We start from the raw sequence: 15,715 nt of genomic DNA on the forward strand, positions 1-15,715 counted from the left end.
CTGCGCATCTTGAAATGATTTATGCTTAGCTGTCCTTAATGAATGCATGATGGGGAAAAGGTGACATTTATGGGGCTTTACCTGTAGGACTACCCCCATGAATCCAGATATACAGTAAGAGATCACATGACTAAGAAAGATCCCAAAAATATCAGCAAATGTTACAGAGAAGGCCATAAATCAATTCACACTTTCTATATTTAAGAGGGGCTGTTTACTTAACCAACTCACAAGCAGCACAGAAGCATAATTTACAGGTTGCGCGGCTCCTGTCTGAGGAAGATCACGAGGTAATTGTGTGTCAATAGCAAGACGGAACAACAATCACAACCGCAGGGCTGTTGTTTGCTGTTGAGTAGAGGGAAGGCATGAGTATGTGGGCCTTGGACTTTATAACCTCATAGATAAAGTCTGTGTTTACTTTCTGCACTGAGCGGCAGCTTTCTCCAGGAGCCATCACTGAGGTCTTGAACGTGAACTGGTCTTTCTTTCATTTCTCCTATTCACTGGCTTTTTGTTGTTACTGAAAAAGGGACAGCAGATGGTGACCTTGGATGCACAGGCTAAAAAGAATTAGGAATAATATTCACAGTTTCAGAGCCTGAGCGTTAGCTTACACACCTGGCGGCGCCTGTCACAGACACAGCTTTTGTTCCCGTCCCTATTGGGATGTGCCACACCAGTACAGTCGATGAAAGGTCATATTTGATCATTCTGTCTCGGCCTATTAAGGCCAAACAAAGGCCCAGGCAGGTGTTTCGATTTAATATGAGCCAGATCGAGCAATAATGCGTGTCTGTCACTGACAGCTAGCTGGGGGACAACTAAACAAGGGTGAAAACCAGGCATATTTGTAACATCCACTTAATTGAACACAAACAAGCAAAAGCAGCAAAGGTAAATGGAGTGAAAGCCGCTGAAATGGCAGGCCATCTATTTTGTTGTTTCAGAGTGTGCTCTACTGACCTGCCAAGGTAAAATTTCATCAATAAAGCAAATACAACACACGTTCAGCCGTAGTTTTTTTCCATCCGGCCTTATTGAACCATTCTCCAATTTGCCTGGTAACCATGAAGGAGAGAAAACATACTTTAACCGCAGCTGCAGCAATTCTTCACTGGACTTCCTGACTTTCTTCAAGTCGAACAGTGTTCTCTGCCACTGTACGTAATCATTTCAATTCAAGCCTTCAGACTGTTAAATGAGTTTCTTTTTCATGCCAGAAAACAAAACAAAACAAAGCTCCCATATTCTCCATTTAGCTTTCTTACTTTAACTAGAACAAAGTGCATTAATAACACTCAGCATTTCCCTCACTGTCACACACTAGTTATAAAAAGACAAAAAGAAGGAACACAAGTAAAGACAATATCAGTTAATATGTCCTAAAGAGTGACCAAAAAAGAGAGTTTATTCCGCAGACTGCTTGGGTGATTTGCTTCATGCCAAAGGTTAGCGTTAGCTATTAGCTACTGACGGCTAAATAGGCTGCTATTTAGTTTGTTTAACCATCTGTGTTATCAGGCTCCACCTAGCTGAGCTCACAGTCTTATCAAAATGAAGACTGAGCAGATAAAACTATTGAAAATTAAAAAGTAAAATAACTTACATTCAGAAATTAATCATTTCAGCAGCTTTTTGTTTTTGTTTTGTTGGCAGCTTTTTGTTTTTTCCGAGCTGAACAGGAGCAACAAACACAAAAAAGCACTTTTATTTCTTTTCAAACTCGAGTTGAATCACTTCTGTCATTTCTGCAATATGTTAAGGTTTGCCAGATCATTTTATCAAGTGCTTTTTAGTGGTTTTACTTTTTTACTTTATAACCTCTTGCACAATATATTTGACTATAACTAATTTAGGGATTTTCTGGTTTCCTAATTTTGCCTTAAAGATGACAAATATATTAGCACCTGGCACTATTATTTATAAAGCTATTACAGGTGTCTCGGTCTCCCTGAATAGCATTAGTCCCATGGAAGTCTTTGCATGATTACTGCTACAGCTGAATCAATGGTTTAATCAAGGTAAATCAGATAATAAACACATCTGCTGCTCACAAAGCAGCCAAATTAAACCTGTGAGTGCAAGTGTAACCTGAACAAACACAAAAACAGCACATTCTACTGTTCCTCTTTCACAAAGGGTTTTGTTTTCTTTTTTTAATCTGGTTAATGGCTCTGATTTTTCACCTTTAAAATTTTAAAACAACACCACCACTCACAGGTGGCCTCTTGGCTTGATGAGGGTCAGGGCCTTAGGGGTTCTCCACGGTGCCATCTCATTAGATTTCATTCATGTAATAGCCAGTTGCCATTCAATGATTAGGGGTAATGGTCTGAGCTTGAACTCTGAATGAAGATCATAGACTCTCGTCTGCTCGCTGCCACCGAGCGGCTCAAAGCAGCTCACTGGTGGCCAGATATAGGGCTCGCCTTTAGAGATTTCAGTTCCTTTCTCCCTGTCAGTTTGTACAGTGATTTGCAATGACGGATGGGGCGATGCCTGAAAGCGCAGAGCATCACAATCAACTCATCAAGACTTTAGTATTGGAGTGCTGGCTGTCAGCTCCAGCAGATAAATGGCAGCTCTGGTTTCTAAATCTGACAGCCAAAACCGAGAATCGGATGTCTTTGTCCACAAAAGGCTTCCTAAAATGTGTCCCTTTTATCCCCTCAGCGAGCTGACTGTACATCTTTCAGATTACACATTATGAACTGAAGTAGGAGTATTTTGTCTATGAATAACAATCCAATTGCAGCCTAAATAATTCATTACCACAAAGGCTTCTAACCACCTCGAGAAATTACGAGCAGGAGTAAAAACATTGTGTCCCAGGTAATAATGTAATCATTTGTGTAAAGCACTGCAGTTATTGAAAATAATATTTTATGTCACTGTACACACACACACTTGATGGAGAAGGCCAAATTGTTCTTGTCATCATCGGGGCTGAGAGAAAATTAAAGTCTGGCTCCCAGAGAACGTGCAGACATGACGTGACTGGCAGGTTGAAGTGGATACTTCACACACGGACAATTTATGACAGAAATAACCTGCCAGACGTTTCAATCATCTCGATTTCCTTCATGTTTTTCTTTTTTTTATAGTGTGGGGGCTCGCAGAGCATCTGTTGACAATAACAGCTACCCAAGTGTAATTACTATCAGAAGATAGCTGTCGTGACATTGCGTGTCGACGTGAACAGACAAGGCAATAACTCGTCACTTGTCATGTCTTTAAAATGTCGGTGGGGAGGACAAGAGAGCGGAGAAAGGTGGGGAACGCTGCCGAAGGATAAACTATTTTCTATACTCATGTCCACGTCCAGGTGGTGGCAGGTGAGTTGTTCAATTGGAGAACAGGTTGACATCACGACAAGCACGCTGTCAAACACTGCTTGGGTAAACATGTCAGATTTGGAATGGTGGTGGTCTGTATGTAATCGCTTTTACTCAAGTGTTCACTGCAGTGGAACTTTGTAACCCTCCAGGTACATACCAACTACACAGTCATCTACATGACAAACTGCAGCCTCGTTAAAATCAGGCTCAAGGATTTAAAAGAAGCCTTTGTCACCTTGTCTAACAGCACTCATATCCTTCTTAACCGATTCATAATCCAAGGGGTTGGTACGACTATTTTCTTTTTATTTCCTAATCAGACAATTTGACATTTACGCCCACTTTCCGCAGCAGTTGCCAGATGTGCGGAGGCGTGACAGTAGGCAGCGTTCTGAACTAGGTCTTATTTCCCTTTTTCCTTTTTTAAAATTCCTGATATGACTACCTCCATCTAATTTCAAATCGCAGAAGAGTTAAAATGTGCACTTGTGCATTTTGCCACATCTCTGTGACAGGAGGCTGTTCACTCAATCTAAAAAAATCTGCTATCAAATATAGTATAGAAGACACCCACACGTTAGCAGCTAGCACATTCAAAGAATTAAAAATGAGATCTTTACAAGCTGGCTATAGCTGGTATACACAGTAGAGGACACACGTACACGTTATTGGGCCAAAGAAGAAGACAATACACCTTTCAATTTCAAACCATAATGCCTTGGTAAAATGAGCACTCTCCTGCAAATGGACTCTGTCCTAGAACAAATGCCATCTCTTCTAGCTGCATAGAAACCTGGCTGTGACTGAACTGAACGCTCTGCTGTCAGGACAAAACTGCCCGCAAGAAAAACTTTCCAGATACGAAAGCAGTGAAGGCAGAACAAAATAAAAGGAGCAGAACTATCTCCCAAATCACCTCAGGGGTTAAGATGCAAAAAATAAAAAAAATTGAGCTTTGACAGCGAAGATGAAGTCCGGTCAGGAGCTGTAGCCAGTGGCAACAGAGAGACAAAGAAATGGAAGACAGAAAAGGCGGCTCAACCTGTCTTTGAAACTTTATGCATGTGATAGTGCGCAGCTTAAATCTACACATAAGCCGGAGCGGGGCGCAACTCGATATGCGGGGCATTTTTCTAATGTCGGGGCAAATTAATTAACCAAATATCTCAGCGCTTTGTTATGCTCCCTGCTCTTATCGAGAGGCTAATTATCACTATCAGCTTCCTCTGTACGTCAGTGGGATTATTAGGCTAATCACAAAGCTTTTCCCTTTGGAGACAAGATTTTCACTCTTCGACAGAACAAAGCTGTTATTGTCCTCCAATGACACGGTGACAGCGATGAAGCGAATCAGCATTTGTACTTGAAATGTTAGAGTAAAGCCATCGTTAACAGGCTCAGAGTTTGTGCTAGGTAGGTGGGTCTCTCAGGTGCTTCCCCTGCACTGGTTTAGTTATGTTGAACCAGTGCTTGAGCTGACTGTCAATTTAAAAAAAGCAAAAACACACCCTCAAAAGCTGTTGTGCATTGGTAGTCTGGAGCTATTTTGTTGCTGCAATTTTCCCACAACCTGTCTCACACCACTACATTCCTCGGGATGATTTTAGAAAATAAACTAATCCCTGAGAAAGTGTGAACATGTTACATTTAGCATGTACACTTATATACCACAACATTAAAACCACCTAATACTGGGTAGTGCTTCCGATTGCTTTCAAGAGTGCATGCAGAAACATGCACGTTTGCATGCGCTGGGAAGTTAGCAGTGGATCGTTTGGGGCTGGTGGGTTGTTCAGGATTGTTGCGGTCCATTTTGCTAATGCGGGTTTTGATCCGAGTCCAAATCAGAGCCTTCGATTTTTGAGAAGAGGGTTCTTGGTCTGAAACAATGCTAAGGCAGGTGATACGTGTCAAAAAAATCCACACATTTTACAGCAGAAAATAGCAATTTAAAAATATTGTCAGTCTTATTCACTTTCCCTCTCTGAGGCTTTAATGTTGTGGCTGATAGGTGTAGAATGTAATGTAATGATAATGAACCATGAGAAAGTTATTGCTGTAGTGCATTCTGGTGTGCTGAGGCTAAAAACATGATGTTGCCACATCTGTACAGTGAGGTTCTCCCTGTATTCCTGTTATTTTTTTTGTTTGTTTTTTTTTACCAAAACAAAAACCATTAAATTGGAGGGACGCTGCTGTTCTCACAACGCTAAAAACATCTGCTGAGCCAGGGAATATTGGACATTGCCGATCAAGAAACTTTAGCAGACATTCTGGAGAGTTAGATGAGAACATCAGTAGCACTTTCATTTCAGTGTGGAATCCATGAAGCCAGGTAAACTAAGCAAGAACAAAATTGCTCCTGTCAAAGGTAACAAGTCCATCTAGAACTTTAAGTGTCAATCAGCATTAAATTCGACTGGAAAAGCACCAAGTTCTTCTTAAGTCATCAGCTGGTAGGTTAACAACCACTGAGTGACCAGACGTCACTGCAGAGGGATAAAACAGAAAATGCTTTTTGTGTGGCCTTCACAGATCTCTGGAATGTTTTCCTTGGACTAACTTTTCCATATTGTTCCATGTTAAGCAATCTGCTTTGCGAATGAATGATAATAAGGATGGTTTCAATCTTCACATGTAACTCTCTAGGGAGGGGGGAAAATGAAGCATCTGGCTCATATTTACTCAGACATTAAATTTTGGTACATGAAGAAACTCAGAATCATGGGTTGTGAGACTGATAACGCCTACAAATTAAGCAGACTTTTTTTGTAAAGTACTTTAAAACACTTTTAAAGTACTTTGTTGAACCTCTTATAGGTGGCGGTGATTAGACAGTATTTCTAACAAAATCTGAGAACCATATGTTCAAATACTCTGTGTGATTGTGTCAGTTTGCTCTGTGTTGTTCTGTTCTGGCACTTTGAGGAGGTAAAAACAATGCATTTGCAAACAGCCTTCGTCCCAGGACTTACACAGTCACAGTGGCATTCTTTGGCATATGACGGGAATGCGGAGGGCACCCCTGTCTTGTTTCCTGTGCTGTGTCGCCTGCCAGCCTGAATGAATCTGCCAATTCCTGGCATTTCCCACAGAATGTGACTGGAATGTTATCTGCTTCCAAGTGGAATGCCTGGGTCACGGTTTCATCTCGGATTTCTTGAGCGACCTAGTATCCACTCAGAGTGCTTTCTCCCATAATGCAACACGCAGACGCAGTTTAAAAAAAAACCCCCAGTAAGCTTTCCTTGAACAATGAGTCTAGACATACATGCAGACGATATTTTTCTTACACTGCAATGCTAAGCTGATTTGCAAATTTAAGCCAGATTCGTAGCATCTTCCCTACACACCAGATTAACCATTCAAAGAGCCTTGAAAAGATATATATTAAAAACACTTCACGAAATAAGGCACTCCAATTTTCCATTGTCCTGAAGGCGTTCAGTCTGCAGAGAGGTAGAGGCAGATGAAGCTGTGCAAGTCGCCTTATCCACCTCTGCATTGTCACAATGCTTCAAAGGTAAGGGGAGATGAAAGCAGTTGATATGAGCAGTCTGATAGAATCTGAAGATGGGGCTAGTGATCTGTATCCTGCTCCTTCAAAGGGATAGAGAAACAGAGGAAAAAAGAGAGAGAATGAAATGGGCACCAGCTATTGGTTCACAGGCAGCTATCCCACAATTCATTGTACCACCTTTCACTGGCTTTCTGGTTTCCAAAGCAGCAGGCTGGTGTATAAATAAGACCTGTGATGATTGGTGCTCCCAAAGGGGAAAACCTCCCTTGGTAGGATGAGTCATGAGTGTGCATGTTTTTTTTAATTTTTTATATAACATCCGAATCCTTGTTCCGAAGTAGGACATAGTAGTGGAAACGGTCCTGGACTGTGCTCCTGCAATCAAATCCAGGCTCATATCATTGAGAATAAACCCCTTGTCGGGGCAAGGCTGGATTCAGAACCTGTCGTCTTTGAGTTGCGTCGGGGACTTGAATGGCTTGAGCCCCAGTATCCTGCGGGGGTGAGCCCTCTCTTTGGTGCCATCCAGAGGCTTGTTGCAGGCCCCGCAGCCAAAGTCAATAAGGGCCGAGTCAGCTGAGTTAATGGGTGCTATACGGAACGAGGGCAGCGTGGGAGAGCCGTTGGCAGAACATGGGGCAGAACGCGATGTGGGAAAGGGAGCTGAGAAGGGGTCAAAGGGTGAGGCACCATCCGAACCACTTGACGGATCAGCCTTGAGGGCAAAGGGGTCGCAGTCAGGAGAGGGGAAAGGGTCACAGTTGGTGAAGGGGTTGGTGGGTGACGGCTGATAGCTCAGTAAGTTGCTTTCTGAGCGGTGTGGGCTGCGCCCACCACCTGAGTTTCCACCACCTGCTGAGATAAAGCTCCAAGGGTCGATGCGGGGGCGGATGGGAGATGGGCGGGGCCGAGGAATGACGCTGACCTCCAGGCGGCGTGTTTTGGGGCTCCAGAGCGCAGGGTTGGGGTGGAGAGCCTTGTCATCAAAGTCCTGTGTGTCTTGGCACAAAGGCAGGTCTAAAACTGAAAAGCACATAAAAGGAAAGAAAAACATTAACGAGGCACTGAAAGACAGTATCTGTCCGAAAAACACTGGAAACATTTCAAAACACTGTTTTTTGTCAAGTATATGTAAGGTGAATATAATGTGGTGGGGTGTGCAATTTCAACTGTTTGCAACTGGAGTACAACATTTTGACAAGGTGCTAAAAATTCCAAGTGCACAGCAAGCTGCTGGCGACGATTCGTCGCTGAGCGCCTGACACTTTTTCAAGTCATTCAGAGTTCATAAGCAGTCAGTACAACACTGTGCTCATTACTGTCCCAGTGGACCCCAACCAACAACACACTTCCTTCACTGTTTGTACAAGTGCTGAACAACAAGTGAGCAGAAGTTAATGCTTGGAGGAACATTTTGTTCACTGTAGGTCTACCAGTTAAGAAACAATCAGTAGCAAGACCCACTTCAAGAAGGATTTTGACATTACCTCTGTGGATACTCAGTATCGTAGCAACCAGTGTCTCAACTGAAAAAATATTGTTGCAAATCTCTCTGAAAGCTCTGATTTTTCAGAAGAGATGGCAAAACTAAAAACCTTTTGGACCCCGTTGGACAGAGGCCCTAACTTAAGATGACCCTGCTGACATCATGAGCGTTAGTGAATTGAGGAAGTTGCCATTTCCTCATGCGGAGCTGTACTCTCCTTAATGGCTTAACCTTTTCACAAATACACAATATGAGAAAAAGGCTTCATATTCAACATATTAAACATCTTCATCATTTTGTCTTCAACTGTCTTGGTAGAAAAGTTTAATTGTTAATCTGCAAATGACTCTCAGAGTACTGCAGAACTGCCCCAGTGCGCTCTCAAACACTCCTCTCCAACCAAACTCTGCCAAACTGTGTGTGATGAAAGTGATCCAAACAGTAATATGAAATCGGTACATTACTGTTCCAAGAAGAAATGGAACAATTACCAGCACAGAATGCTGATGCAATTAGTTTAAATTAAGTATAACATAGTACAATGTAGCTCTTTGACAAAGCAGCAACAATGGCAAGCAGAGAGTGTAAATTAGTACCGACAGGAACATTAAACTCAGTATAAATCAGTCTGAATGAACATTTGCTAGTTCCAAATGTGATGTGTCTGCCAAATGGCATTATTTACATCAACAGCAACTCTCCAAGGCTGCTAAGCTATTCAGCTGACAAGAAAAGAGCAATCAAGAGTCACATGAGAGCAGGAACAAAAGTAAAGAAAAAAGCAGAGGAAGGAATCCTCTGAATTTGTCTCTTTCACATGCACATTCTCCGCCAATAACCTTGTGGCAGTGTGTCTATGCATCTGAGCCTGAGTCATTACAGCCAATAAACATAATAAGATGTTTAGCTAAAACACTCGCTGTTTAATTATGTGTGGCTTTTTAGCCGGATATAACGGGCGCACATGTTTCGGGAGATCATGGCTGTTAGCAACGGAGCAGGCGAGGCTCGTCTGCTCAGTACCTGCGGGTAGAGCTGGGGAAAAAAACCTCTCTGTGGAGAATCCAAGGCTTTGTGACTCAATCGGACCATATATAGAGTGTGAAATGTTACCCAGGGGCACTCTTAAAGCCTTCCTGAAGCCCACTCGCTCACAGAACAACCAATGCTCATGCCTCCGTCATTACAGATCTGAAGTGTGTCAATGTGTTTCTGATGCATATTAGCCTTCGGAGGGATAAAACAAAACGTGACTATACTGTAAAATTAAAACGCTGATTAAACACAAAGAATTCATTTAAACACAAACCACGACACGTTTCATAATGAAGGATACTAATGCTAACTACCGGCACTACTGGCCAAGCCTGAGAAGCGATGCTGAACTTCAGCCAAATTCCCAATCTACCCGAGCCAGTGAGGTCAAGAATAGATTAGTGGGAATTTTGAATGTGCTGCGACCTCAGCTGTGATGCCTCATGTTTCCCATTCATCTAAAGAAAACTGTCTGTCTTGGAAAGGGGTGGGCAACAAGAGAGGACTGGACGGTAGCTTTGCTTCGCAAGTATTAGCAGTGAAGGATGAAGGGCCAGCTGTTACCTGAGATATGCAAATAGGCAGAAGAAAAAGCTTTGATGTAAATGAAAAAGCTCATACAGCACTGAAGCCTCTGTTGTGCCAGAAAGATCTTGCTAAAGAAAAAATAAAAAGGCACAATAATTCTAAGGAACTGTGAGGGAACATTGTAATGCTGAGGCGGTACATTATTCAAGGCAAAGGCTGGATCAGAATTGCAGGGTGTCCTGTAGACACACTCTGAGGAATGCAGATGAATTATACAGCTAAATTAAAACAACAAACAAATTATTTTACCAATCTGGAGACGACACTGCTTTAAAAACTGCACTTTTATCAAGCAAAAATATGTACAAGATGCAATTTGCTTCCTACATGACCCATAATGAAGCTTTAACATAAGGTCAATATGGGAGTAATCACATAATGTGTTCGGCTACTTTTCTGTTTACATGTCTAACACTTTCCCACACTGTCCATCTGATTACTGACATCATTACTCGAGTCCAATCATCTTCTCGCCTGCCTTCTTGGAACCAATCAGCCTGGTTTAAATCTGTGCTCTTGGTCATCCTCCCTTTCAGACTGTCTCCTCCCCATCTCCACCTCAGAAACCTCGGCCAGAGCTCTGCTTAAGCCTCAGTCTTCATCTTCACCACCATCAGTGTCTAGACTCTGGGGGGTCCTGTCCTAAATCCTATCACTCCTGGGATTCTATTCTGCCATGATGGGTCATCGGAGTCTAATTGCCAAATAATTAATTTCTCTCTCCCAATAAATTACGTTCAGTTCTTCCAAGTTATCTCTTCTTATTGAAAAGCAACTTAAAGAAGACCAATTATGCTTTTCTGTATTTTCTGAATATGTATAACATTATGACTAGGGATGGGTACCGATTTCACGGTAGTAATCAGACCGAAAAGCTTTATTTATGCTTTATTTCTGTGCTTTTTTTTCCCTGAGATGTCATACACTTTGGATTCTAGCCAATCATTTTACCTTTCCGAGGATAGTAGGCGGGCCCAGGTACGTACGCTCTTTTAGAACAGAGCTACAGATTAAAAATGCCCAAGGCGAAGCGATCAATGTCTGGCTGTACTTCACAGCAAAAGATGCAAACTCAGCAGCCTGCAACAAGTGCTTTAAGGTGATACTGTGCAAAGGAGGTAACTCCTCGAATCTGATGAAACACCTGGCGACGCATAGCGTTTCTTTAAAAGCCGAGAAATGCACCGCATTTGATAGCTTGCTGCAAGACCTCACACCGAGCGCATCTACTGCGGGTGTGTGGTGCCTGTTATCGGACCCGGAGTTAGCAACATCCCCCAAGAACCCGAAGAGGAGAGTCCTGGCCCCTAGCCCTGCCAGTGTAGCAGAAATGATGACGGATGATGATGGCAGCAGCAGCCGTTCTTCTCTGCGTGAGTAGTTTAATGTTGTTCCTGTGTAATTTATGTTGAGTAGGCTAACCACATTATTAAATTAATGCATGTAAGGTGAACTAGCAAACACCGTCGTAGTTACATGCGTCTGCCTTCTTGTTTGATGGCAGATACTCCCTGCACCCTGGCCAAAAAGGCTAAAATGACCAAAGAAAAAGAGGGAAACAGCTGAACATGAGAGGTTTTTGGACAAAGTTTGTGTTTTTTCCATTGTTTAAGCACTGCTTCCAGCCAAGAGTGATACCATTTATGCCCCATAGCTGCAGAAAAGGCACACATTGTTATCTTTTTACAAAAAAAACAGCTGAACATGAGAGGTTTTTGGACAAAGTTTGTGTTTTCCATTGTTTAAGCACCGGTTCCAACCAAAGGAGGTATCTTGTATCAACAGAAAAGGCTAACTTGGTTATCATTTTGCAGGAAAAAAGAGACTGTTAAAAATAAAAACATAAGAGGTTTTTGGACAAAGTTTATGTTCTCCATTCTTTAAGCACCGGTTCGAGCACAGTTTAAACACCGGCACCGTTTCAAAAGTACCGGTTTGGCACCGATATCGGATAAAACCTAAACGATACCCATCCCTAATTATGACCAGTGACAGGTGAAGTGAATAACACGGATTATCTCTTCGTCATGGCAGCTGTTAGTGGGTTGGATATGTTAGAGAGCAAGTGAACATTCTGATTTCAAAGTTGATGTGTCAGAGACAGAAAAGTATGCAAGGGTAAGGATTTGAGCGAGTCTGACAAGCACCAAACTGTAATGGTTGGACGACTGAGTCAGAGCATCTTCCAAAACTGCAGCTCTTGTGGGCTGTTCTCAATCTGTGGTGGTCAGTGTCTATGAAAAGTGGTCCAAGGAAGGAACAGTGGTGAACCAGAGACTTGGTTACAAGCAGCCAAGGCTCACTGACACAGATGTGGTCCAATGTAACAGATGAGCTGCTGTAGCTCAGATTGCAGAAGAAGTTCATTGTAGATAGAAAGGTGTCAGAATACACAGAGCATCGCAGTTCTTTGCCAATTTTTGAAGCAAAAGGGGACTAATGCAATATTAGACAAGTGGTCCCTTTCCCACCGGCTACTCAAGCCTTTTGTTTTGAAGGCAAGCCAATCAGAAGAAAACAGATAAAAGCAAGGGGGGCTTAAAGGGAGAGGAGCTAAAAGACGGCATACGAAACAAGATAAATATAAATAACATTGATAAATATAATTATATATTAAGTGTCATAAGGACTGTTTTGATCTGTGAATCATACAGCTCTAGTCAAATCAAGAATGCATATAGCAGGTCTCCTTTAATCCAGTTTTGTTCATTCTGTACTTTCTGTCTCACAGTAATAAAAACATCTTTTTTTTTTTTTACTTTATTTTCTGATGGGGTTGCCTGTGTAAAAGAAACTCGGACCAACCTAGCTGAGAAGCGTGCAGGCCTTGGCTGGACCTCCTCCTCCTGTCAGCTCTGTGTTCCCAGGAGTCACTGCTCAGCTCCCCGTTACTGGAACTGTAAGTGGGGGTCCACTCCCCTGGGCTGGTCCTGTCGTGCTGCATGGAGGCACTGCTGGGACTCTGCGGACTGTGTGGCGTCCGGTGGCTGCTCCTCTCGCGGGGGTTTGGTGGAGGCGGTGTCAGGGGTAAAGGCTTTAGTTCTTGGTATTGCAGCGCTAAATCCAACAGGGGTCTGGGGAGCGGCTCCGAGGTGGAGAAGGTGATGAGATCGTCCACTACTGGAGGGTCTGAAATGAGGGGCCTAGGATGAGAAATCTCAAGTTCAGAGAGGCTGCGGCCCTCTAAGCAAGGTGGGTGAGTTCGAGGTGGCACTCTTGGGGGAATATCCAGGCAGCGACCAAGTCCTATGGAGGCAAGCAGGGAGCCGCTGCCCAGCAGGGCTCGGTGGGTGCTGTTAATCAGGCCACCGAGAGGCCCCCTCTCAGGCCTTGGAGAGCTAGCTGGGGAAGAACTCCCTTCCTCACTGCCCGAGTCTCCTTGAGACAGAGGAGGCCACGGGCTATCCTTCACCGATGAGCCTGCGGAAAAAGAAAGGTTTTAAAAAGACACAAGGAGAGCCCAAAATAGAAGAAGAGGAATACTCAATGTATTTATAATTCATTTAGCTTCGATTCATAATTCACGGTCATGGCAGAGAGAATTAGAAAGGAGGCTAAGTGGAAGATAAGGTGGTAAAGCTGGTGGTGAAGGGCAGTGGATACCATTCTGAGCAGGTGTAGGGGTTGGCGTGACGGGTCGGTACTCCTCAAAGTCATCCTTGGAGTCTCCATTCTCATTGCTGTCTGCCTTCAGGAGCTTAGCTCTCATCGACAAGCTGAAAACAGGAAAGATTTCAACTTAAGCATGGTGATGGTTAAGCATATCAAATCCATACACACAGAAGGAATAAGCAATTCTGCCGTACCTGCTTTCCTGGGGACTAAGGCGCAGGACTTTAGGACTTTTGGGACTTTTGGGGCTCTGTGGCCTCCAATGAGGGCTCAACCTGAGGTCTCCGTTGACTTGTTTATGAGAAGAGGTATCCAGGGAGGGCCGGACTGGGCTGAGACCGAAAGTCCTGCTGTTGTCACTGGGTACTGCAGAGAAGAGGGGAGAGAATACAATCAGTATGAGCTCGTTTATTATCAGCTTAGTTGCGTTCTAATCGGGTGAGTACGATCATCTCTAACACAGTTGACTTTAGAGCTACAATTCATGAAACTTGAATTTAAATGAAAGTTTAAGCTCCAGCGGACTTTAAAACAGATCATGTGACCACAGCCTATACCACAATAACAGCCGAACAGTCACAGGGCAGAAAGTGTGAAAAAAGGTGCCAAAGTTATCTGGGGGGTGAGCTCCAATGCAAACTTCTGATTAAAGCTGGCACTGCACCTGCCAGACACTGGCGGCACACCAGCGGGCTCGTGCTGCTAACACAAAGTGTGTGAACAGCGCGTGAACTTTCAGCCAGCCTGGGCTCTACTGTCACAACACATATGGACTCCATCACACCCTTCCTAAGGCCTCGAGGATCCTTCTCAGCATGTCAACACCCAACAAGCCAGAAGAGCTATAAGTGGAATGGGCACCACAGTTCCATACTGCACATGTCAAGGTGAAAACTTTGAAGCTGTCAGTTTATTCCATTGAGTTGTGGTTCTGTTTTTATCCCCAGTGTTTTGCGCTGCCATTTCATTTCAGCTTCAGAAATGGGAAAAGTAAATATGCTCTCTGATTGGACATGCTGTATTATGTCCTTTGGCCTGTACTGCGGCAGAGGCCTGGCTGATGCACTTTACCGCCCGTCACTCTCCAGCACTATGTTTTCAAAGCAAGCACAGGAGGCAGATGATAGTGCTGGCGTTACGATTTTATAAAGATCACACTGTGGCTCCCCATTCCCAGCCTTTTCCTCTCTGAACTCTTTTCCTTTTTCAGTGTGCCTCTATTAATATCAACATGCTTTCATAGAATATATTTTCTCATCATTTTGTAAAGCTCACAGGTTTTCTCCTCTGCCCCACGCTGATCAAATCTTTCTATTAACAGTGAAAAAAATTAAGAGAAATGCTTCTACTGTTGTTCTGACAGGAAATATATTTTGTTAACGTATTAAAAAAAATCCACACACTCCTCCACACTGATATATTTTTATTTAACAAACAAAAAGGCCAAAAAGGTAAGCCTTTTATGGTTTTTGCACACATTTCTGCAGTGCTTCGGAGCCTAGATGTAAAAGTAAATGATACATTGCTTTCAACACAAGTTGGTGACATTGTGACACCGAGTTGATAACGGAATATTCAGAAATAGAGGTGGTTTTAGGTGTGAAAGTAAAATTGTGGACATCAGGAACTCATCAGAATAGTGAGCAGCTGCCTTTTAAAAGGACACATCTCTACATATGACCGAAAAGGCTCTTTGCCTTTTTCCAGCTTGGGAGGAAAACACAGGGAATGGCGATCGCAGAGGCAACGACGTCTGCCTCGGGTAGATGTTGGAAGATGAAAATGTTTTATTGTTACAGTATATTTAACCTTTGCTACGTTGCACATTTTAAATGCTTTGGGATTTTAAGAAGCTTCTGAAAGGCGTCAGTGTGATCCTGACTGGATGCTATTGTAACAAACGTTAGCTGGTTACAGGCTACAGGGCTGCTGCAACACAGCCAGCACAATCATCTTCATGCTTTTTCCTTATTAACCTGACTTCTATCAATGTTTTGATTTTGCGCAAACGACAGCGTGGCGGCGATTCCCACGCTCTGTAGCATTTAGATCATCAATTAAAAGTCCAAATTTAGCCTGCTGTACCTCAGGTACTGGAACTGGAAGAAGGAAAAGGACTAATAGAACCAAATC

At 43.2% G+C, this 15,715-nt stretch overlaps 1 protein-coding gene across 2 annotated transcripts in view; it reads right to left on the reverse strand.

Moving 5' to 3' along the window:
• Positions 1–1,671: 1,671 nt before the first annotated feature.
• The window catches only part of LOC113017208 (mitogen-activated protein kinase kinase kinase 11), a 50,317-nt gene continuing 36,273 nt past the window's right edge, over positions 1,672–15,715 (reverse strand). Inside the window, exons 7-11 of one of the 2 annotated variants that reach the window (XR_003271421.1) lie at positions 13,777–13,948; positions 13,574–13,686; positions 12,776–13,390; positions 7,039–7,884; positions 1,672–6,941 (exon numbers count right to left, since the gene is read on the reverse strand). Coding sequence is in view for 1 of the 2 variants with exons in the window: in XM_026160365.1 (XP_026016150.1) it covers positions 7,298–7,884; positions 12,776–13,390; positions 13,574–13,686; positions 13,777–13,948 (1,487 nt within the window). In the remaining variant the exon portion in view is untranslated. Of the gene's footprint in view, positions 7,885–12,775; positions 13,391–13,573; positions 13,687–13,776; positions 13,949–15,715 lie in introns of both variants that reach the window. The other variant, XM_026160365.1, reaches the window with a different exon arrangement.

Source organism: Astatotilapia calliptera, chromosome 3 (genome assembly GCF_900246225.1).
Source record: "Astatotilapia calliptera chromosome 3, fAstCal1.2, whole genome shotgun sequence".
Lineage (NCBI taxonomy): Eukaryota > Metazoa > Chordata > Actinopteri > Cichliformes > Cichlidae > Astatotilapia > Astatotilapia calliptera.